At 40.1% G+C, this 23677-nt stretch overlaps 2 protein-coding genes across 4 annotated transcripts; one reads left to right on the top strand and one right to left on the bottom strand.

Moving 5' to 3' along the window:
• Positions 1 to 3723: 3723 nt before the first annotated feature.
• Positions 3724 to 5279, bottom strand: LOC143488713 (E3 SUMO-protein ligase ZBED1-like). Its single transcript, XM_076987563.1, has 4 exons — positions 4918 to 5279; positions 4525 to 4675; positions 3845 to 4178; positions 3724 to 3743 (listed from the first exon to the last, which is right to left on the bottom strand). Exons 1-4 carry the CDS (start codon positions 5220 to 5222, stop codon positions 3724 to 3726), a joined length of 810 nt encoding a protein of 269 aa, XP_076843678.1. The 5' UTR covers positions 5223 to 5279.
• Positions 5280 to 13563: 8284 nt separating this feature from the next.
• On the top strand, positions 13564 to 22689 carry LOC143488758 (globoside alpha-1,3-N-acetylgalactosaminyltransferase 1-like). Of its 3 annotated transcripts, none has more exons than XM_076987644.1 (8): positions 13564 to 13920; positions 14488 to 14503; positions 20128 to 20163; positions 20248 to 20292; positions 20543 to 20587; positions 20769 to 20801; positions 21116 to 21247; positions 21487 to 22689. In XM_076987644.1, the coding sequence occupies exons 1-8, from the start codon at positions 13773 to 13775 to the stop codon at positions 22178 to 22180; spliced, it is 1149 nt and encodes a 382-aa protein (XP_076843759.1). In that variant the 5' UTR covers positions 13564 to 13772; the 3' UTR covers positions 22181 to 22689. The 3 variants fall into 3 exon arrangements, with proteins under 3 accessions (XP_076843759.1, XP_076843758.1, XP_076843761.1); XM_076987643.1 differs by having other exon boundaries at positions 13566 to 13920; positions 21113 to 21247; XM_076987646.1 differs by having other exon boundaries at positions 13795 to 13920; positions 14415 to 14503; positions 21113 to 21247.
• Positions 22690 to 23677: the final 988 nt, after the last annotated feature.

The following is a 23677-nucleotide window of genomic DNA, read 5'->3' as shown; positions in this document are numbered from 1 at the left end:
AGAGGATGGTTTAATTGAAAGTGTGCAAACCAAAAACCCGTGACATAGTTCCAGATTAAGGAAATAATAACCAGCAGTCAACTGGTACAAAGACAAGACATATATAGACGAACAAACGACCTTCAGGTGAGACGGATCATGGGCCCCGGCCACCTGAGGGACGAACATCACGTGACCAAAACAAGACAGCTGCTGCTGTAGAGAGAGGCGACCGGCAAGGGGCCCCCCCACAACATGACAAGTACGAATTACAGTAAATAGTGCATATTTACTCTTGGAAAGGAGAACCAGCATCACTTGCCTGAGTCGCTACTCACCTACATGAGATTGTATACAACACGAGTGGTTGCTCGTTGGACAAGCAAACGTGCACAAAACAGTGTGGGAATGGTTATTAAGGGAATGGGAAAGGTTTATGTAAAGGTGTGGGGAGGGTTTATAAAGTCTTAATATAGTGTATAAATACTTAAATAAATATACCGTACTGTAAATATACTGTACTACACGGATTATCGGTTATTGCGGGTAGTTCTGGAATCTCCAGAATGCGATAAAGGAGGGATTACTGTATTTGTAATGTTAAATACAAATTTAAGTTAAGTCCCGCCCACCCATCCCATTCTACACACACACGATTACAATATTCAACAGGGTAGTAGTAACTCCACAACAATCTACTTCAGTCTATCTACTGTGGGTTACTAAAATAGATCATCGTTAAAAATAGCTCATATGAGAAAACATAAACACACATCTTACCTGTGTTTGCCGGTCAGCCATTTTCGAAACAAGGTGAGATTGGCGCTTTTGCTGACGTAGCAGGGTGTGTCACAGGGTGTGTAGAATGGGATGACCCACCCATCAAATCAGGTCCAAAAATCAAAAGCGAGAAAGTTCTGGAGGCGAGAGTGAGACTGAGAGAAGCGCGAGCGAGAAAAGGTGCAACGAAAACGGATTCTTGAAGAATATTAAACTCAAAATGGACAATTAAAAACATAAATATTCTGTTTACAAACCTGCTTTTTTAACTCTCAATATTAACCACAGTTTTCTCAATTACAAAACATCATTTATTGGTTATGGATTCTGTTTTTTGATTCTCAAAACTTTAGGACCTATATTGACGCCAACTGATTCTAATGATTCAGTTCATCTAAAAGAACTGTTTTGCCCATCACTAACCTGTAATCTTAGCTATCTGTGATGAACCCTTTTATTGTATATACAGCGTTCTGTTCTCAGAGTAAAACAACCCTTTTTTCATTTTTCATTTCCTACAAACACATCCCAATTGGAATCCTCGCTATACATCATGATGGTGTTGCACAACACCCTCTAAACCCATCCTCCCTGGGTGTGGTTCTGGAAGGAAATATTGTGATGGACAATATCAACAACTTGCCCCAGGCCACGTGCCTACTCTTTGGCTTGACATATGCACTTCATATGAACTACCCAAGATGCACGGTAAAAACATTCCAGTTCGTTCAGCAGGTTTTCTTGGGTTTAGGGAGGAAGGAGTTGAAGGGAAAAGTGTTGACTTTGACTAATCAGCTGGCGATGTAAGGTCACTTCAGGTTGGTATTACACTTACCACCATGTTTCCAGATAGTTTGGTGTGTAATAAACTGGTCAAGATTGAGATTTGCACACATGCTACTGTTTAGAGCAGGGGTGCTCATTACGTCGATCTTTCTGACTGGGTCATCTTATAAGTAGCTCGCAAGCTGAAAACTGTGGGCACCCCTTGTTTAGAGTATTTGTCACTGCTGTGGTAGCACCCGCCACATCTACAGTCATTGTAGAGGTGGGGGGGGGGGGGGGGGGGTCTGCCCACAGTAGTGGGAAATCCTTTATTCAGTAGCATGTGTGTAGATTACAATCTTAACCAGTACCCCATAACACAATGTACCAACATATAGTGGTAGATGTAAAATGACCAACTTGACCTTGGAAGATGTTATTGGGTATGGCGATTTGGTTAATTTCATTATTTAATTAATCATTATGGCACTTTGGTGGTAAGTAGCTGTATTTTTTCTAACTATCTTTTTTATTTGTAATTTTTATTTTTTATTTTGTTTTAAGTGTCATGAACAACCATTTCAGAACACTTAAGGTACAAAGGCTGTTGAAAAAAGTAACGTTACATTTGGTGTGTGAACAATTGAGAAAAAAAAAGTTTTGAAAAAGTTGTTTTTACAAAGTGCCGTTGCCAGAGTGTCTGTTGTGGAAGGCAGTGACTTTATTTATATGCACTTTATGCTACTTTGTTCTGTGAATAGGGTAGCACCAACACTGTCAAATGACCATACCTGTACACAAACTAACTAAGGTGTATAGTAAACACACCCTTCAATTCGTTCAGCAGGTTCTCTTTGGGTAGGGAGGAATTGAAAGGAAAAGTGCACACAGCTGATTCCACTGTCTTGTGTAAAAAAAAGGGTATATTGGCGTTTACAGTCATGGTCATTTGACAGTGTTGGCAAATAGGTTTTCTTTGTTTTGGCCTACAGGTTGGTATTTTACACTTTCCACCATGTTTTCAGATACTTTGGTGTGTAATATACTGGTCAAGATTGAGATTTGCACACATGCTACTGTTTAGTTTAGTTAGTATGTGTGTAAATTACAATCTTAACCAGTCTGTTCCATAACACAATGTACGAACATATAGTGGTAAGTGTATTTTTGTATGTGATAAGTAAAACATAAAAACCCTTTGTTATATATATAATATCCCTAATGACTGCATTACAATAAACCTTCAAAAACCAGTCAATCTGTTTTTTTTATTTATTTTTTATTCATAGCTCTTACAGCAATAGATGTGCTGTTATTTTGGAATTGTTTAAGTATGCATGTTCTAGTTTGGCAGGTTTCCCCCATTTAGTGTTGAACCCACAACTTTGCCAAGAAAATGCTATGTAAATGTGGAAGTACATACAAATATATCTAGGTGCGATACTGCTGAAGACTAAAGATTCACATATTACCCCAGCCCCATGTTTAGTAGTATTTAGCGCTAGCCGATTTAAAAGGTTTGGAAAAAAATAACAAATAATATTAAATTATGTTAACAAACAATCAATTTCAACCTAACTATAGATGAAGGGCATCAGTGTCCTTTTCAGAAATCTGAAAATTAAACGTCGTTAGTCATGTACACAGCTGAATCTGAGAAATAGCAACATACAGGCTTAGCAAAGCTTTGTCTAGTACCAAATAGACATGTCCGGATCACATTTTTTCTGTTCCCGATCCGAGTCATACATTTTTTAGTGTCTCCCGATTAGGGGTGGGTATCACCACTGATTTCCCATTTCGATTCGATTCCGATTCACAAGGTCCCGATTCAATTCGATTTTCGATTCAATTCGATTTTCGATTCAATTCGATTCGATATCGATTCTTGTAGGGAAATTTCAGTTACAATAAAAAGTGTAGTTTGAATGTGAAATGTAATGACACAAGGAATACTCAAACTTAATACATTTTAATAAAGATAATTTTTATACTGTGAACAACAGTTACATTCTTTTTAAATATAAATTAATGTATCCATCACACTGCAACAACTTCCACATAGCTCCTTTACCAGAAAAGGCACAGCCTTTGAACAACCTGTTAAAGTGCAAATTAAGTTTTGTTTTTTTGTTTTTTTTTTAACATGTAACAAAAACATTTATGAACATAGTTTATTCTTTACTGCTTTATGACATCTTAGAGATTGTCAAATTTTTCTGCAGGAAAAGGAGCTGATCCACATGTTGAGGAGTGAGACAGCTCCTTTGTGCATTAACAATATTACCAGCTGTTGAGAAAACTCTCTCAGAAGGGACACTGGTCCCAGGGATACAAAGATGACATTTGGCTTGGCGGGCCAAAAGGGGATATTCCCCTGCATGCAGCCTCCACCATGTCAGTGGATTTTCAGAGTGTGGAATAGGTTTTATTTCCCTGTATCGGCTCACTTCTTCCCATGATTTGTCAGCTGCCGTTTTCTCTGATAAAGTGTCCTTTGGGGTGTAGGCTGGTCCAAGGAGTGACATCAATGCAGAAGATTCCTTTGGTTTCTTGGGTGGTGTAGGGGCATCATTCACTTCAAAAGAAGCATGGCAGTTGTCTTCTTGCTCTACAGGCACAATGTGCTCTGCTCCGTCACCATCAGATTGTTGCTTTTGAAAGATGAAAATATTCAAGTATAAACTTCAATGGAAAACTGATTAGGAAATCCAGTCACACACACACACAGAAAAAAAAGTACAAAACTATCACTGAGTACCACACCCCTGCATTACTGGTGGGGTATCACACACACCACACTGAGTGTAGGCCTTTATATGAATATATAATTTATATAATTCGTATTAATGGCACACATTGGTCCTTAAACCATTGTTGTATTGTGCCATTTTAACACTGCAGGAGAATTTATTGTTTAATATTCCTAAGGAAAGGGATTATTTTGAATGTATGTCTGTATAAAGCTGTAGAAGTTATTTTTATATTTGCATAACTTACATTAGATGCATCCACAGGCTCCAGACTAGCAGCTTCAGTAACCAGTCTAGAAAATGTGTTGTCACGGGCCTCATCAGTCAAGAAAGGCAGGGTCTTGAAACGAGGATCTAATGCTGATGCGACATACAGCTTGTCTTTCAGCAGAACATACCTTAAAATAAATTTCACATGGATCAATTACCACAATGCATTATATACATAGATTTACCTAAATGCATGCACATGCACAAACTGCATGTATTATCCTAGGGTTAATAGGTTAATTGTAGAATGTAAAATGACCAAGCATATAGCCCTTACTAGAAATCCATTGTATTGCCTTTTGTATATATTTATTTATTTCTGCTCATTATAATGGATATCCCAGTCCCTCAAACGCACAAGTGAGCATACCTTGATTTCAAGTTGTTGTGTGCAGCAGTCTTGAGGTCCTTAATCACGGTGGAGTCGTGGGTCACATTATTCATCTCTGCAAGCAGCTGTGCATGTAGAGGCGCAATGACGGATAAAGTTGGAGACTTTTTCTCCGACATTACCAGTGTGGCTGTCTTCAGAGGTCCGAGAGCTTTCACCACATCCTCTGCGACAGTTATATCAAGCTCGCTCAGCGTGCAGAGATCGCTTTCATTCCTGCGTACTTCTGGAGAAAGCAGAGTTGCAGAGATCGCCGGCTGCTGCTCCAGAAAGCGTTCTAGCATCTCCAGTGCGCTATTCCAGTGATTCTCAACTGGTGGGTCGCGACCCAAAAGTGGGTCGCAGACACGTTCTGGGTGGGTCGCGGACAGTTTGTAAAAAAATTAATATGCTACTCTTCTAATTTTGTACTCACCTTTTATCCTGAAAAAAGACAGAGAGGCACCCGTCAAACATGCCAGGGCTCCAGATTGCGACTAAAATCGTCGCAATCGCGACCATAAATTTAAATTTGCGAGTAATAATTATTTCACTCCCCATCAACAAATGCGGGAATCTGATCACCTGCGTGACTCGCAAAGCAGCGGAGCGCTAATCGCTAAGCGTTGAAAATGGCCAAGCGAAAAATATAGCATTTTTTCACAACCCAAAATCGGACCCAAAGAGGACACACTTCTTTATAACTGTACATAGTTTTAAAGTAATTTTAATGGGATCAAAAGTCACTCGTATGCATACTAGTAAAGTTTGTTTCACGTTCACATATTCTTAATTCTTTCTTCAATAACTTTGACAGTATTGGCAAAAGTGCCAGAATATGAAAATTCTTATTTCTGGCAACTAAGACAAACATCTACAACTTTGTTTACGTCAGGAATAGACGTATTTTAAATAGCAGACAACATGTTATTTTAAATGTGCAACTTTCACCACTGCAACGTCTAAAGCCTGGTTTATACTTTCGCGAGTGACTGTAGCGCGCGGCTCCGCCCACCTCGCGCGACCCTGCGCGAGCGGTGTAGGCGTTTATACTTTCGCGAACGTCGCGAGCGTCGCTGCAGTGTTCTCCGAAACGATAGGTGGCGATAGGTGGCAGTGGAGAATAAAAAACCCCTGCAAAACCGGTGAAAGAACATTTTACCTGACCAGAGACCGTATATATACACCAGGCATCAAACATAAATATGACTTTGAAATGTTGTCCGAAACTATATGTGGTAGTATAAAGAAACACCCCTCAAAAAAAAGGGAATGAACATTTACCTGACGCATTTTAATGTTGCTTTGTGTTTCAGGTTTGAAAAGTGCTGGAATTTAGGCTAAAGTACATTAAAATGTTGAAATTACGTTAACAAATACGAGCCTCTTGTAATTCCAGGACGAAACATGAGAGAACGTGAAGACGTTAAGATTGGGCGTTTTGAAAATAAACAACCATTAAATAATGTGATAAAAAAGCGAATTATTTCGATTCATTTCGAGTATATGTATAAATATTTAAATTAATTAAGTTTAACGTGCTGGGAAATATTGAAATGGACCTTTAAAGTGACGTACAAGTGCTTTAATTCCACCTTGTATAGGCGTATGAACCCGGCAAACATGACTTTGTCCATCGCGCTGAAGCGCGGCGCGCGCGCGAAGTTACAAAATTCTAGAGGTGCACGACCTCGCGCCGCGACAGCGCGCGAGGCCCTCGCGCACGGGCGGAGCCACAGCGATTACGTCATTTTCGCCGCGCGGACCCTCGCGCCGCTCGCGGCGCGTCGAGTATAAACCAGGCTTAAGGCACCGTCTACAAATTACCTTAACACGGACGCAAGGGGCGGTCGTGAAGGCCCCAGAGCACTACATACTCTGTTTTTTAAAATAGTTTCAATAGCTTTTAAAAGGTCCTTCATAAGACAACCAAACAAGTTGTATTACATAAAGTGCATGGTGTATGGCAACCTACAACTTTTTTTTCTTTAATGGGTCGCGACTTAATGACAATGAGAAAAAGTGGGTCCCGGGCTGAGACCAGTTGAGAACCCCTGTGCTATTCCAACGAGTCGCCACATCAATCACCAACTTGTGTGCAGGCAGGCCCAGTGTCCTTTGTTGCTCTTTAAGTTTGTGGCTTGCTGTAGTGCTACGATGAAAAAATGATGCAATGCGCCTCACTCGCCCAAGCAAATGTGCAACAGGTGGAATTTTGAGAGCTGCCTGTGAGGCTAAATTGAGTGTGTGGGCGAAACATCCAACGTGCAACAAGTTGGTTAATTCCACAGCACGGGTCATGTTCGCAGCGTTGTCCGTCACGATAGCTGGATCTTTGTTTGCAAGGTCCCACTCTTGTATAGCTTCGGACAATAGTTCAGCAAGATTACTGGCTGTGTGACTAGTTTCGATTTCCCTTGTCTGTAAAACATGAGACATGAGCCTCCATTCGTCGTCGATATAATGAGCCGTAATTGTTAGGTACGAATCCGTTGCTCTGGATACCCAGCTATCACAGGTAAGGGCGACCCTCTCTGTCGACTTAAGTAAAGTTGCGACACCGTGCTTCACATTTCCATACAGGTTTGGAATGGCCACTTCACTCAAATGTTTACGTGTGGGTAAAACATAACGTGGTTCCAGAACATTAATGAGGTTTCGGAAGCCTTCATTTTCTACAACGCTGTATGGACGTATATCCTTACATATAAAGGATACCAAAGCTTCGGTAATTTTTTTGGCACGGGGAGAACTTGTAGGAAGTTTCATCCCAAATGCCTGCTCTAGCGGAGTTTGTTTGGGTTCTGGCGTTTTTTGAGCATCGGGATGGTGTCGCGTTAAATGATTTCTTAGGTTTGTGGTATTACCACAATATTTCAACTCCATGTTGCAATATTTTTGTTTACACACGGCTGTGCTTTTGTCCAGCTGTTCCCTACCATCATGGTTTTTAAATCCAAAGTGTAACCACACATCTGACTTCAGGTTCTTGGGCGTCTTCACTCTAGCTCCAGCCATGCTTAACTGATCACTCGAGGAAAAAAAGGATGGTCTCGCGAGATAAAACGTGAGACGTTAAAACGGCGCGCATATGCGGGGAAAATTGGCTAATTCTAAAGATCGATCTGAGGTTTCATAAATCGATATCGAATCATTCAAATGAAGATCGATTTGAATTGAAAGATCGATTTTTTAAACACACCCCTACTCCCGATACAGAGTCTCAAACCGATACTTCAATTTTCTAGATAGGAACTAGATAATATTCTTCACACAGTGTACACATTACATTAAATTTAATAACAGTAATCCAATGTTTATGTCACGATGGGTCAGCCCAGACGCAACCAGAGGGCGCGCACACAGACTCCTTCCCTCTCACACACACCCACTCCAACACTGCGCACGCCCTCTCACTCCCTCACTCCCAATCACCCGAGCAGGGCCGGCTCTTCCATTAGGCGATATAGGCAAATGCTAGGGGCGCCGGCTGTCCAGGGGGGCGCTCGCGTGCATGCGGTTTTTTTTTTTTTTTTTAACAAATGAACAATTAATAAATGTGAAAACAAGCAAAGTCCACATAATCATAATTTCATTGTTTAATAATATTAGTCAAATTAATAATTCTTATAATAACAACACACGACACCTATCACCCGCGCGCCAACGCGCCCTCCCCCGCGCGCTCTGCGCACCTCGTTACTGTTTCTCTGTACACCACAGAGTGAGTGACATCTTCCTGTAAAGACCTCAAAAAGGCAGAAAAACAGGTAATATAATGGTAATATGTGGTGAATTAACACTATACCATTGGCGAATCGTCAGGGACTTCAACGCCTTCTCTGAATGTAAATTGATCTTAAAAAGGATGCTTTATCTATTATATGTAATATATGTTAATAACGCTTCACCAATAATTTGTATTTTTCCTATAAATCGGCTTTCAAATCCACGTTTCGTCCTTGTGCTGGAAAAAAAAAACCTCAGCGGTGAAATAAAAAATCAGAATATATCACACCGTTGTTTCTAGGTAAAAGAGAGAAAGGCCCTTTTACATTGAGAGCTTTTATTATAGATTGGCAGTTTTATCAACCAATCATATTATCGAATTAAAATCGTGGGGGCGTGCTCCAATGGTCTCCTTTTTATTTGAAACAAATCCAAAATGTTGCCAATCTGTAGCTGTTGTGTTTTTCTTTGAAACCAGCTCGCTTGACTCACAACACTCAATCGTCATTGTGGCTTTTTCCCCTCTGTATGATCTTAGTGAAAAGAGTCATCATACTGCCCAATCCTAGTAGGTGCTATGATTAGCTTAGGTTAAAATAAATATATACTAAAACACTGTTCATTGCGAATGCACTTTTGAAATAATAATGTTGCAGTAGGCAAATTGCCCTGATTTGCACTGGTGGTAGTTGTTGTTTTTTTATTTTTTATTTATTATTAATATTTAAAAGTTGTTCTCTGCACTACGTTATGTAAAATAGTTTTAAAATATTTTTTGTGCAACACCTTTATATTTATTTCTTGTTCTACGGTAATATTTAAGCCATTTGCTTTTTATTTGTTTCTTTAATAGTGACACAATCAACACAATGATTGATGATGCAGGGGGCACCAACCAAAATCTCGCCTAGGGCGCCACATTGGTCAGGGCCGGCTCTGCACCAGAGTATTAGCACCTGCCACTAATTGGACTCGGGCTCTTTAAACCCCCACAGGTCACGCCGTCCAGTGCTGCACATACAGCCTGCACCCCTCACCTCACTACGTGGGATTGCCTGCTCTGCACCGGACCTGCCATACACCTGTGGATGCATTACTTACCTGCATTACCTTGAGTATACTGTTGTGTTTGATCTGACTGGTGGCCTGAGTATTTCAGTTCAACCATGGATAATAAAGCCTTTCGCTCACAGCCTCTGCCTCCTGCTGCCTCTGTCCCCACATCACAGTTTATAATTAACAACTGCACTGCCTTCTGAAAAAAACTGTCAGCTTCCAAACTATTGTTAAGTGTTTTTTTTTTACTAAATAAAAGTAAACAAACTTGGTGCAGCATTATAATAGTAAAACTAGAACACTTGAAATGAGTGTGATAATGACACTTCCACTTAGAACTTTACATTCAGTCACAACACAATTAAAGAACAAAAGAACACAATTCTGATGCAGTAAACATGATCTAATCTAAAAATGAACAGAAATCAATATTTCAAAAAATCCTCTCAAATGTGGTGTAGCAGCTTAAATATTAAAAAAACAAATAAGTTACTTAACAGTAGAACCTGAATACAAAAATAAAATAGCTGGAAAGCCAGTTAACGTTAAAGTGCTTTAATTTGAGCTGCTCCAATTGTCCTTTATCTTACTGTTTCTATACTGTTACTCTCACTTCAAAATGAAGTGAAAATTCTTTTTATGAGAAAAATCTGCATCTCTGCAATATTAGAGGACAGCTGGTTCCTCTTCTCATCAATAATGTTTGAGACTCCACTACAGAGTCACTCACTGTCCACACTTGTGCAGGGGGCAGATAGAAACCTGGTTGCAGTAGCAGCTAATAAGGGAAACTGTAGAATGTGCCCTCCAGGTCTGTAGTGGATTGTCTGACATTAAGATGGTTTGCTCTGCAAGGTAACTGCACAAGATAACTGCTGATGAGGCGCTCACGGACTCTGTGTCTCTGACTCATCAAAGACACTGCCAAGGCTGCTGCTTGCTGTGGATTGACGTGATGCCTTTTTCACAGGCTGTTTGACAATTCACTGGTGGTCCTTCTTAACTCCATCTTTTCCACTTTTTGAATGAGAGCATCTTTAGCATGCCTCAGATGATCTGAATTTGTAAAGTATCTGAAAAGAGATAAATGGTGTACTTAAAAAGTCATAACCATTAACAGAACTAAATCTAGATTTAAAAAAATAGCTCAACAGCAAAATAGTTTTAAATAATACTGGGTAATGATTGCATTTGCGTAATTGTAAAGTAGTGTTTTATGATAGCATTAGAAAAGAGAATTTACTGGACTTGCCTGTCTTTGTATCTGTGATGCACTAAAGTGGCAATGCAGTAGAGTGGCTCAGTCTCAATCTGGCAGAAGCATCTATCCACAGACTCCAGAAGAGTGCGTCTCATTGTCTCAATTCCCTGGTCAGTGCTTTGCTCTCTCGAGAAAGAACACGCTTAAGGACTGATATGGCAGGGATCACATCAGCTGCAGTCGCAGTCTCAGCGCTCACCACCCTCATCAGTTTTTCAAAGGGAGCTGAAACCTCAACCATCTTCTCCATTAGTGTCCACTGGTTCACCGTCGGTGTAGCTGGAAGGTTGTGGACAGCTGCATAGACACTAAGACGGCGCTTTTGCTCCAAGAGGCTATGCATCATGTAGTGGGTGCTGTTCCGTCTAACTTGCACATCCTGTTGTAGGCACCAGGGTGGCGTTTTCATATCAACCTGTATATCTTCCAGACCTGCATAGGCCTGTGGTGAGTGCTTAAAATGACCTACAATCTTCCTTGCGTTAAGCTAGTGTGTCTGTGATGCTGCGCTGAGAAAGCAGCCCCTTGTGTACAACCAGCTGAAGCGTATGTGCGATGCAGTCCACATTTTGTACCCCTAATTCATCTATTGCTTTTTTTCATATTTCTTGCATCGTCACGCAAAATAACATGAACCCGTTGCTTCTCTACCAAGTTAGATCAATTGCTTGTTTTACATGTTCCACTGTATGAGATGCGTGAAACTGATCATGCAATACTGCATGCTTCAAGTCGAAAGCGGAGTCAATCCACTGTGCAGTGAGGCTATGGAATGAAATTGGCGAAACATCACAGCTCCAAATGTCTGTGGTAAAGCCAATAGCAGTCACATCTGATAAGACCTCGCAGGTGCTCACTAACCTTTGTGTAAAGCTCTGGAAGGGCCGTTTCCGAAATGTAGTGTTGCAACGGCAGATCATACCGTGGTTCCAAAATGTAATCAAAAGATGATAAAGAACTTTTATTTTGAAATGACAAATCAGATCTTCTTGATCTTACGTGAGTGACACATTTAGGTGGTGACTTGTCATTCTGAAGTGAAATTATTCTGTGCAATCAGGAGGATTCCTTTAAATGACACTGTAAATGCAGAGTAAAATTGATCAAAATGATAATTTAGATGGCATTTATTTTGAAATGGCACACCACATCTTCTTGATATTGACTGGGTGATACCTGTAGGTGGTATTCTACCATTCTGAAGTGAAATTATTCAAAAGGATTCTTTTTAATGACAGTGTAGAGTAAAAATGATAAAAATCTGGTCATTTGAGGGAACTTTATTTTGAAATGACACATCAGATCTTCTTGATCTTGACTGAGTGACACCTATAGGTGGTATTCTACCATTCTGTAGTGAAATTATTTTGTGCAATCAGGAGGACTCCTTTTAATGACACTGTAAACATAGAGTATAATTGATCAAATCTGGTCACGAGGGACCTTTATTTTGAAATGTCACATCACATCTTCTTGATCTTGACTGAGTGTAGGTGGTATTCTACCATTCTGAAGTGAAATTATTCTGTGCAATCAGGAGGAAATGTTTTCTGTATCTTTGTTGTAAGCTCGATTGGTTTTTGGCTTGTAATGACTCTCTCTCTGAACCCACTAAACTGTTTGGTCTTTGTGGTGATAAACCTAACCGACATGATACCCTTACCTCTTCACTCAGCTCCAAGCCTAGCACTTCACTTACGACATTTAGCTCTTCCAGTGACCGTGTAACTGTAAACTGTCATTTTTTTGCGGGTGTAGTCGCTTAACCTGCCAGCGGTTTTTTTTCCCCCCCGTTTACCTCAGTGCTGCTGTGTTCTTCATAAAAACTTTTCTTGGCTGAAAACTTTTGCTTTACCAGGCAGAAACACCAAAATGTATGTTGCACCCTCGAATTAAACGCGTATATCTTCTTGTTTTCGTGCAACTTTATTCTACTAAACCCACAGCTGGGTAACAAAAGAAAATTAAATTTTCAGCCATCTCATCGCGCCGCACGAGCATGGCTTCCCATCAACCATGTCAAGATCAATAAGAGTCATGTGTATTTATTTCTATTAAGCACTGCTAGGGACTAGGCAGGGAACTGCAGGGGCGTACAGCTGGTTAAAAGAACTGTGGCCTCCCTTAAAATCACAGGGCTCCAAAGTGACTAGAATGGTGGATCTCTTCAGGAAGGTCACAGAGCACATGGTGTCATTTATCAAACATGCTGAGCCTATCCTGCCATAAAACTTTATGATATACCAGAAAAAACAGCCTGCTTATGTTACACAATCACAGACTGGAATGTGGACAGAGATGTCAAGGATATACAAAATTAAAGTAAAGAATAATGATATTTAAAAACTACGCACTGGGTCAGAAGCAAGGGTCAAGATGAAACCACTTCTGGAGTGAGAACAGGATCAGGACCTTAGTTGTGAACCATTTGGTGTGTTTCCCCCAAATCAACTTATTTGATTAATAGTGAGGAATATGACAACAAGCAGGGACAGGGCAAGCTGTACAGGAAAGTTATGGCGCAACCAAGCTGGTACTGGGAAGATTGCCAGTGCATTATGTGCTCAACTGCATGCCCAACCAGATAAATGAGTGTAACGTGGGCGAGGGTGAGGCAAGATGCAGATATGAGAGTAGCGTGTACGATATAATTTTACAATACTAGCTTTTAAGTGCTAACAGATAAACATAGAGCAAACATGCAAAAAAGACGAGCAATGTACACACACTAAATGCACACACCAAGACACGCACAGAAGCAACCATCTACAGACATCCGTAAGCCTCAAGACACGTCCGGGGATGTGCCATGACACTGAATTTAGCTGTAGCTAAATGCCACGGACACTTTCCTCCATTACAAAGGGGCATCTGTGATACTCAGAGCTTGAATGGCCAGGACCAAGGGCAAGTGTGCACGGAATGCTGGGAACGTGGACAGGTGACCAAGGAACTGAGTGAGTCAGATCGTATAATTATAATTCTAAATAACTTATAATTACAGTTTACCCATGAAATCATATTTGAAGTTGTATTTGGAATATCAATACATGCATAAAACAAGAACAGCAACAGTAATGATCATTCAAATGCGTTACTTTTGGAGTTACTCTAATTAATTTACGTACTCACTTTTAATGTTACCACCTTGCCCTCTTCACTGACGCAGGAGAGCCCAGTTTGGAAGAGTCCAAAATGTAGTGTTGGACTCAACTCTCAAATGTAGTCACGTAGTTTTTTTTTATTTTTAAATATTTCAATTGGTAATATACAATAGGATGCAGAAGCATATTTTCATTAGGTAACATTTAGAGCAAATAAAGTTTGTCCATTAAACATTGAAACACTGTTGACTGTAAAAGACACACCCCTACAACATGGTTTAATTCTGATGGTTATGATGGGTTTGGATTATTTATAACTTCTATCTGCCACGTCTCGTTTGTGTCAGCATCTGGTGAAGAGAATTAACATCACCATGGCATTACTACAGAAATATCAGCTGTTTTTACTGTCATTTATAGGAGTTCTGTTGGTTGGGTAAGTAAATACTTTTTATTCACAGTACTGGATTGACGACTCAATCAATAAAGGTGATGTGCATGATTACACATTCAGATTTAGATTTGTTGCTGATCCATGATACATAAAGATGAAAACGCTTGTTTAATTTGATTTGAAGATAAAATTCAACATTTTAATGAGTTCACTTTAATAGCAGTGCTGCTGTTCTAGTGCTGATTTTAAAAGTCTTTTGAAACAGCCAATGTGTGCCTAAATCATTATCTATTTAAATTATGGACAATAATTAACAAAAAATGCCCGTTGTTAAAGATTGCATTTGTCAATATAAACCTCCAATTACACGGTGGGTATAACTGGTAGACTACAATGTCATTTAGAGTCTTACTGTTAGCACTTTGACGGTGAATGAAACGCTTCTACACTTGTGTTGTCATATCAGTGATGCATGGTGAAAGAAAATAATTCTCTGAGGAGTTAATTACATATATTAGCAAAAAATATATTATTGTTATTAATTATCATCATTTAAATATATATTTTCAAAGCAACTTTTTTCAAACTTCTTATTCATGGGTGCTATGATATAAAAATCAATAAGAATGGATGAGAATTATTGTTTATTATTATATTATTATTATTATTATATTTTATTACCAGAGAATACACTCAGCATTCCCAACCACCAACAATAAATTTTGTGTGACGTCGTGACAGAAGCAGCAGGAGGAGATGGTTGGGCTGTGTCAATATTCAAACAAAGCATGCACAGAAAACATGAAACGAAAGAGAAAAGTGCAATGTGCTGTATAACTACTAACTGTATAACTAAAATTAAAGATTAATTTTAGAAATTTAAAGGTAATTTGATATATAAAAAAAACTTTAAAAAGAATATGCTTATTTAAATAGAAAGCCTGACGTAGGCTACACCCTTAAATACATGAAACATCAACTGTGTCACTTTTACTAGTTTTTCTGAACTGGGCAATGAGAAACATCACACAAAATTAGTTTTGTAGAGGTTTTAAGACACTTAACAATGTCAGAACTGTGACACAAACCCACCTAACTAGACAAACTGTATAGAGCTATTATAGTGTCACCAGAACCTGAACCTGAAATCATTATTACTTGAAAAAACAGTCTGTAAAAGGTTCAGGTCGTAATTCAGGTTCGGGTCAAAATTCAAGTTCGGGTCATAATTCAGGTTCGGGTCGAAATTCAGGTTCGGGTCGTAATTCAGGTTCGGGTCGAAATTCAGGTTCGGGTCGAAATTCAGGTTCAGGTTGAAATGCGGTTCATCCGGGATACGTAGGATGAGCAAACAAACTCAGAGCTAATCGAACTGCATCTGGCCAATCACAAAACATATCAGAGGTCATTGGGAGGCTGCTAAATTTCCTGTAAGAGTGCGGTCCCTGTTTGGCGTGTAAGTAGCATGTAAGCAGCACGAAAGTGCCACTATGCCACCCAGAAATGGCACCTTGTGGCATCTGCCACATAATCGTGGCACTTATTGTGGCCAGTGCAGCGTGACTGTGGTCTCCGTTGTTCAGAAACGCCGCCTGCCTCTGCTGACAGACATCTAAAGACTCTTGGGTGACTCTGCGTATCGGCCACTCGCTTAAAATCATCCCGACGAGCTCCGAATCGCCATTTGTTGAAATGAAGATGGTTCATAACTTTTGTTAAAAATTATGTTGAGTGAAATACTAGCCGACATCCAGCTGAACAGCTCTATATTACTAGTTCAGAATATTGTTTAGCGATAACGTCGAATTAAGATTATAGGAGGGTATGTGAATCTACAGTGGTAGACCGTTAACGACAGCACTAAATGTAAAGAGTTTATTATTATAGATGTATGGTTATCAGTGAATGTTCCTACACACCATCAGCGTCATTTAAACCTCTGCGAGCGAATGGCATCGCATTTAGTATTTGTGCAATTTGTATATTTCGCTTTGTATTGGTTTCTATTGTTTGTCTAGATTACGTCTGTTATGACCCCACGATGTCATGGGTCTAGGTTTGGGGTGTGGGGTAGTAGCATGTGCGTATAGTGGACAAGATGAAATTAAAGAAGAACGCGAAAACCAGACGGATACGTAAGAAAACTCTTTACTGCAGAGTGGTAATGGGTAGAAGAGCCTTTTCTACGCAGCAAAACACTGAACAGACACGTACGTACAAAAATACACGATTAACCATAAACCAACCAAGGAAAGGAGCAGTAGACGGCACCAAAGAAAAGAAACAAACAAAATATACTACACTAAGTTAACAAAGCAAGACTCACACCTTACTAACATAAATAAAGAAAATATATCTACGACGATAATCTCAAACAAATATACATACACGGTGCCCGCCTCTATACTGGTGTTTCTTATAAAACATCCCTGCATGGGTGTCTATATAAGTGTGCACATGCTACTACGTTCTTACTCCATGGTGGCCATTTTCACAACGCTATTCATGACAATTCATGACAAAAGCCATCGCACAAACCCTCACCTCTCACATGAGAATCATGAGCTACAGTTTCTCAAAAGTCACACACACAACCGTAAAGGCAGTAAATGCTCGCGTCGCCTCCCGGCAACTTCCAGCAACTCCGTCATGCAGATTATGAATCCGAATATCCACCCCCTCATCCAAATCACGATCTTCGATTGGCCGACAGAATCCACCCGTACCGATGAAATCCACCTGTTAAACCAAAATTAACCGAAAGAGAAAACAACCTCCCCAAAATCCACAGTTCACGTAACACCGCAGCATCAGCCATCAACCACCGAGCGGCTACTGCCACTCATTGTCTACCACTAATCTAAATTCGACATTATCGTTAAAGAGTATGTGTTCTGTATGAGAGTGTGGTGTGTGCATGGGTAAGTTTGAGTGTTTTCGTGTTTATCTGTACTCGTTCTCTGGTATGTTCGCTTAGTCATCCGTGTAGCGGACCACTTGGATTAATCACACAAACAATGCTCGGAGCTTCGACTGGTGTATCTTTATTCTCTCCTCCTTTTCGCCACCGACATTTGACACCGTGAAAACTACAAAATGTGGCAAAAAATAAAAAATAAACACAAATGCCCTAGCACCATACCTCACAGATAATGTGTAGAACAGGGTCCAAACTTTAAATGCGTCACTCCTAGCAAACTTGCACATGAACTCAACTTTATGTTATGAGCCGCAGCTCTTACTGAAAACAAAACAACAATCACATCTCCCTTCGTTTTAAATTAAATAAATCACTCTTTTGGATTAATACAATTTTTCTTCCTACCTCCTTCTGCTTCCAAGGGCGCTAAGTTTGAAATTTGTTTTACATTTGACATACAACAACACAAAAAAACAAAGCAAACTACAGTAAAATATCTTCCACAAGTGTCAACAAGGAATATAACAAGTAATTCGTTTGTTCTTGTGTTTTTTCAAACTCTGGAGCAACGTACATCGAACGCGCACAGAAGAGCTCGCGCTGAAGCGCTCGCGCTGAAAGTCTCATGCCGAAAGTTTAGTTCAGCGATAACAGGAGGTAGCAGAATAAGCAAATATTCAATAATAAACAAATAAACAAATAAATAAATATAAGGTTGTCATTTACAATCCGTGTTGTGTCGCTGTAGTGGTTTGTGGTGTCGTCTAGTTTAGTCATGCCTCATCATGATCGTGTGTCTTCTATTATATTAATGTAGTTAAGTTAATGTTAAATGTGAAACCCCTTATAAAATGCTCTTCTCAGCAAGTGTCCTCCCACTGATAACACTTCACCCCCACATCACAACATAAAACAGATTTATTACAGATTGTTCATCAGTGAACGTTCATCATGCCATCAGCGTCATTTAAACCACTGCGAGCGAGTAGCATCGCATTTGTAAGATTCGTGGAAATGAAGATGGTTTATATTTTTTGTTTGTTAAGTTATGTTGGGTGAACGATTCGGAGCTAACCGACAGCTCCAAACTACGAGTTCAGGATGCTGTTTAACGATTATGTCGGGAGCCGCTCGGCTGACAATCTAGACTAACAATAGAAACCAATACAAAGCGAAATATACTACAAATTGCACAAATACTAAATGCGATGCCATTCGCTCACAGAGGTTTAAATGACGCTGATGGCGTGTAGGAACATCCACTGATAACCATACATCTATAATAATAAACCCTTTAAATTTAGTGCTGTCGTTAACGTTCTACCACTGTAGATTCACGTACCCTCCTATAATCTTAATTCAACGTTATCGCTAAACAGTATTCTGAACTAGTAATATAGAGCTGTCTAGCTGGATGTCGGCTAGTATTTCACTCAACATAATTTTTAAACAAAAGTTATGAACCATCTTCATTTCAACAAATGGCGATTCGGAGCTCGTCGGGATGATTTTAAGCGAGTGGCCGATACGCAGAGTCACCCAAGAGTCTTTAGATGTCTGTCAGCAGAGGCAGGCGGCGTTTCTGGACAACGGAGACCACAGTCACGCAGCACTGGCCACAATAAGTGCCACGATTATGTGGCAGATGCCACAAGGTGCCATTTCTGGGTGGCACAGTGGTCACTTTCGTGCTGCTTACATGCTACTTACACGCCAAACAGGGATCGCACTCTTACAGGAAATTTAGCAGAAAGACGCGCCTCTTAATGACCTCTGATATGTTTTGTGATTGGCCAGATGCAGTTCGATTAGCTCTGAGTTTGTTTGCTCATCCTACGTATCCCGGATGAACCGCATTTCAACCTGAACCTGAATTTCGACCCGAACCTGAATTACGACCCGAACCTGAATTTTGCCCCGATCCTGAATTACGACCCGAACCTGAATTTTGACCCGAACCTGAATTGCGACCTGAACCTGAATTGCGACCCGAAACTGAATTTCGACCAGAATCTGAATTTTAACTCGAATTTTTGCATACCTGCGAGGATTTTACAGACTGTTTTTTCAAGTAATAATGATTTCAGGTTCAGGTTCTGGTGACACTATAATAGCTCCATACAACTGGCACTGGATTTGCTCACAATCAAATAATGAGACAATACCTTCCCCATCACCACAGATAATTTTATACAACTATCTTTAAAACACTATTAAACAACCTAAATTGTCCATAGGTTTTCTTGATGCTTAGCCAACTGAGAAAATTATGTCTCTCATAAACACATTAAATTCTGTAGCTGGTGTTCTGCTGCAAAGGTTCCATCTGATCAGGAATTTTCTCCAAATCAGTAAACCATCTGACATTAAGCCATTTCTGAAAAAGACCATCAGCAACTGTCCTTATATGGTTTACTTAGTCGGCTGTGTTTTGCCGGCAGTGAATTGGATAGCATAGCTGTACTGTGGGATTGTCCAGGGATCGGTTTGTGTGGTTTAAAAAAAATCTGCAACAGAACAGCATTTTATACTAGAGGAGAGTGTCTCTGGGCTTACAGTATGGGAGAGACATAAATTGTGCTTTCTGGAGGAAACCCTTTAAATAATCTAGACATAACACTACCATTCTCCCCCAATGTTCCTGCTGCCAAAAATAATTTAAATTTTCAATTTGATTTCAATGTGATATTTATTTACAAGGCCCATAATGAGTTCAGATTACTAACTATATCCTTTATCCCTTCAGGACTATTTACCTGGGCAACACTTACTCCTGGTTTGGGTAAATTGTTAACACACACACACACACACACGCACACACCACACACACTGTTCTAGCTAATTCACATGTGTTTTGTGTTTCCAGAGAGAATGTACAGTTAAAGGAACTCATATGCTACTCAAGTGTGAAGTGAGTCCTGTTGCATTCACACAGCAGTCCTGTCATGGTTGGTCCATCTGGGGTTTCAACACCAGTGGCTTCAAGCACTCTTTGTTTTGTTTCAGTTTCTGTGTAATCACGTGTATCCCTTTGTGTTTGTGTGTTTAGCAGCTAGTTTAACAGCATCACCAAAACCACACCAGTAACAATAACATCAGAAAAGATGAAAAACCTGATTTTTGGTTAAATAATCAAATGTATTGATGTTTTTTTCCCTCAGCGAAAAAGTACAGTACAAAACCAAGGACTTGCTCTCTCCTCAGGGGTATACACACACACACACACACACACACACACACACACACTACACATTCATTGCTAACTAATTACTACTTGTTTGTATTACTACTAATTTGGTAATTTGTAGTATTTGGATTGTCATGTAAATAAAATTACTAAATTCTCCTGGTTTTATTGAGGTTTATTGACTTTAATGTTTTTACCAGGCTTTTGTACAAGCAACCAAGTGTTCTAAATGGGTAAGTACATATGGAAGAGTGTGTGTGTTTACATATGATTATATGTGTGTGTGTGTGTGTGTTTACATATGATTATATGTGTGTGTGTGTGTTTACATATGATTATATGTGTGTGTTTACATATGATTATATGTGTGTGTGTGTTTACATATGATTATATGTGTGTGTGTGTGTGTGTGTGTGTTTACATATGATTATATGTGTATGTGTGTGTGTTTACATATGATTATATGTGTATGTGTGTGTGTGTGTGTGTTTACATATGATTATATGTGTGTGTGTGTGTGTGTGTGTGTGTGTGTGTGTAACAGCAGGAAAGATGTCATCACGGTGACCCCATGGCTTGCTCCAGTGGTGTGGGACGACACATTTGACACAACTCTGATTGATGCCATCTACAAAACCCAGAACATCACTATAGCAACCACTGTGTTTGCACTGGGGAAGTAAGTATAAACCATAGGGTGGTGTTTAATGTGTAGAGTAACAATAACTAAGTCTAATATTTAAGTTAGAATGTAACTTACTCTAATATTACACTGAAATATTTTGGGAAAATATGTAAAAATAAAATGTAAAATAGACACTAATGCTAATATAATGAACAAGATAATAAAAACTAATACTAATATAATTTAATGAACAAGCACAAAACATAATGCCAACTCCTCCCCCAAACCCTCAGATATGTCCAGTTGCTGAAGGACTTTCTGGAGTCAGCAGAGAAACACTACCTGCAGGGTTACCTTGTGCATTATTACATCTTTACAGACCAGCCAGAGGCAGTTCCTATGGTAACACTGGGTGCCAACCGTAGTCTGACTACACTGAAAATACCAAGTTCAAACCTCTGGCAGGAGATCTCACTAGGCAGGATGGAGAAGCTTGAGGAACTCATTGAGTCCCGACTGGCCAATGAGGTCGACTACATTTTCAGCCTTGACGTGGACACCAAGTTCTATGATCACTGGGGGGCGGAGACTCTGGGTGAAATAGTTGCCGTGATACACCCTGGTTATTACAGTACAGCACGTGATGAATTCCCATATGAGAGGCGTCCTGAGTCCCAGGCCTACATTCCTCAGGGGATTGGAGATTATTACTATGGTGGAGCAGTGATTGGTGGTCTAGTGAAGGAGGTGCACAAACTGGTTAAAACCTGCCGGATACAGCTGGACGTGGACAAGGCCAATTCTATTGAAGCGGCGTGGCAGGAGGAGTCCCACCTGAACAAGTACTTCCTGTACAACAAGCCCACCAAGGTCCTGTCACCTGAGTACCTGTGGCAGGACTTAAGATACAAAATCAATGATGTAAAACTGATTCGTCTGTCACAAGTTATTACAAACCTCACTGAGATGAACAGCGACCTCATGTGAACTATGGAACACATTTGAGCTTTTGCTCTCCAATGTTCAATTACTGCAAATTTTTTATAATAATTTTTCTTACCTACTTTTACAGAGTAAATAGTGAGCCTCAAGAAATCCTTCTTAAATTTGTCAAATTTTGTTTTCTGTCAGACAGTCTGTAAACAGCTCAGTTGCTAGAAATATTATTCGTGAGAACTGTTAATTAGCATAGTATGAAAACCTCCTTCTTTCACCATTACAGCATATTTTGCTCTGAAATTGAATCTCTTAACCATGATCCAGTCACTCCCCTCATTTAAATCCCACCTTGATGTCCTTTGGTTTTCGCAAGCACTCAGGTCACAACAGATTGTTTTTTGATCTCCAGCCTGCTTCTTTGGGTTCTGTTCTGTTTTCCACTCCATTTGTCAGGTTTCCTTGTCTCTTTTGTTTCGCATGTGTTCATGTGTGTTAATGATTTTAGCTAATTCATGTTAATGTATTCTGGGTCATTAAAAAGATCATTATGAATAAAATGTGTCACAATTGTTACTGTGACATGTCTGCACATGACAACACACTGACATAAAGGGACGCAGTGTAAACAGGTGATGATGATTTATTACTACACATAGAACAAAGGCAGATTCTGGATCTTGCAGAGCTGCGTGCAAATCCCAAACAAAGAAGCACTTTGTGAATACCAAACGGGCCGTGTTAGTAAAGGGCGCCATGCCCGTTCCAGCTGGGGAGCATGTGCACCACCCATGGATCCAGCAGATGGGACGGACTTACAGAATCCCCTTAGAATCCACTCCCTTTAGTTCCCACAGCACTAGAAGAGTTGCGTGAGGAAAGAATTTACATGAAATTAGATTTACAAAGTGCCTATAATCTTATCAGAATTTAAATGGGTGATGAATGGGGCAGTCATGGCCTGGTGGTAGGGAACTGGTCTTGTGACCGGAGGGTTGTGGGTTCGATTCCTCGACCTGAGGCCATGACTGAAGTGCCCTTGAGCAAGGCACCTACCCCCAACTGCTCCCCGGGCACCAGACTATGGCTGCCCACCGCTCTGGGCACGTGTGATCCACAACCCCCTAGTAATCACTAGTGTGTGCGTGTGTATTCTAACTGCACAGATAGGTAAAAAGCGGAGGACAAATTTTGTTTGCTGTGAAAAAATCACAATTGACAAAATATGGCAGGGGAACTTCTGTGTGGTCTGTGAATCACCCGTGAATCTGGAGGCGGAGAAATTCGTTGCGAGGGAACTGCGCATGCTATGTGATTCGTTCACTGTACTGAGGGCTCTGATTCGTTCATGAACTGAGCGCTCTCGTTCACTCTGATTCATTCATAAATTCATTGTGGTTTACATAGACGACATACTAATCTATTCCCTTAGCTTGGCAGAACATATAGAACACATACAAGCTGTACTCTCTAGACTCCGAACCCATCACCTATACGGAAAACTTGAAAAGTGTGAGTGTCATCAGCTGAAAATCCAATTTTTAGGTT

This window comes from Brachyhypopomus gauderio, unplaced genomic scaffold (assembly GCF_052324685.1).
Source record: "Brachyhypopomus gauderio isolate BG-103 unplaced genomic scaffold, BGAUD_0.2 sc54, whole genome shotgun sequence".
Taxonomy (NCBI): domain Eukaryota; kingdom Metazoa; phylum Chordata; class Actinopteri; order Gymnotiformes; family Hypopomidae; genus Brachyhypopomus; species Brachyhypopomus gauderio.
The sequence above is the reverse complement of the archived record's forward strand: the minus strand, read 5'-3'. Positions and strand labels throughout refer to the sequence as shown.

What these genes read in the sequence shown, in the direction of transcription:
- LOC143488713 (XM_076987563.1), bottom strand. Translation starts at nt 5,222, where the DNA reads ATGCTAGAACGCTTTCTGGAGCAGCAGCCGGCGATCTCTGCAACTCTG. An exon ending in CACAACAACTTGAAATCAAG is followed by an intron (nt 4,676 to 4,917) that starts GTATGCTCACTT and finishes ATTTATTTTAAG; the next exon opens with GTATGTTCTGCTGAAAGACA. An exon ending in AGCCTGTGGATGCATCTAAT is followed by an intron (nt 4,179 to 4,524) that starts GTAAGTTATGCA and finishes ATCTTTCAAAAG; the next exon opens with CAACAATCTGATGGTGACGG.
- LOC143488758 (XM_076987643.1), top strand. Translation starts at nt 13,773, where the DNA reads ATGACACTGAATTTAGCTGTAGCTAAATGCCACGGACACTTTCCTCCA. An exon ending in ATATGCTACTCAAGTGTGAA is followed by an intron (nt 20,293 to 20,542) that starts GTGAGTCCTGTT and finishes TTTTTCCCTCAG; the next exon opens with CGAAAAAGTACAGTACAAAA. An exon ending in GACTTGCTCTCTCCTCAGGG is followed by an intron (nt 20,588 to 20,768) that starts GTATACACACAC and finishes TGTTTTTACCAG; the next exon opens with GCTTTTGTACAAGCAACCAA.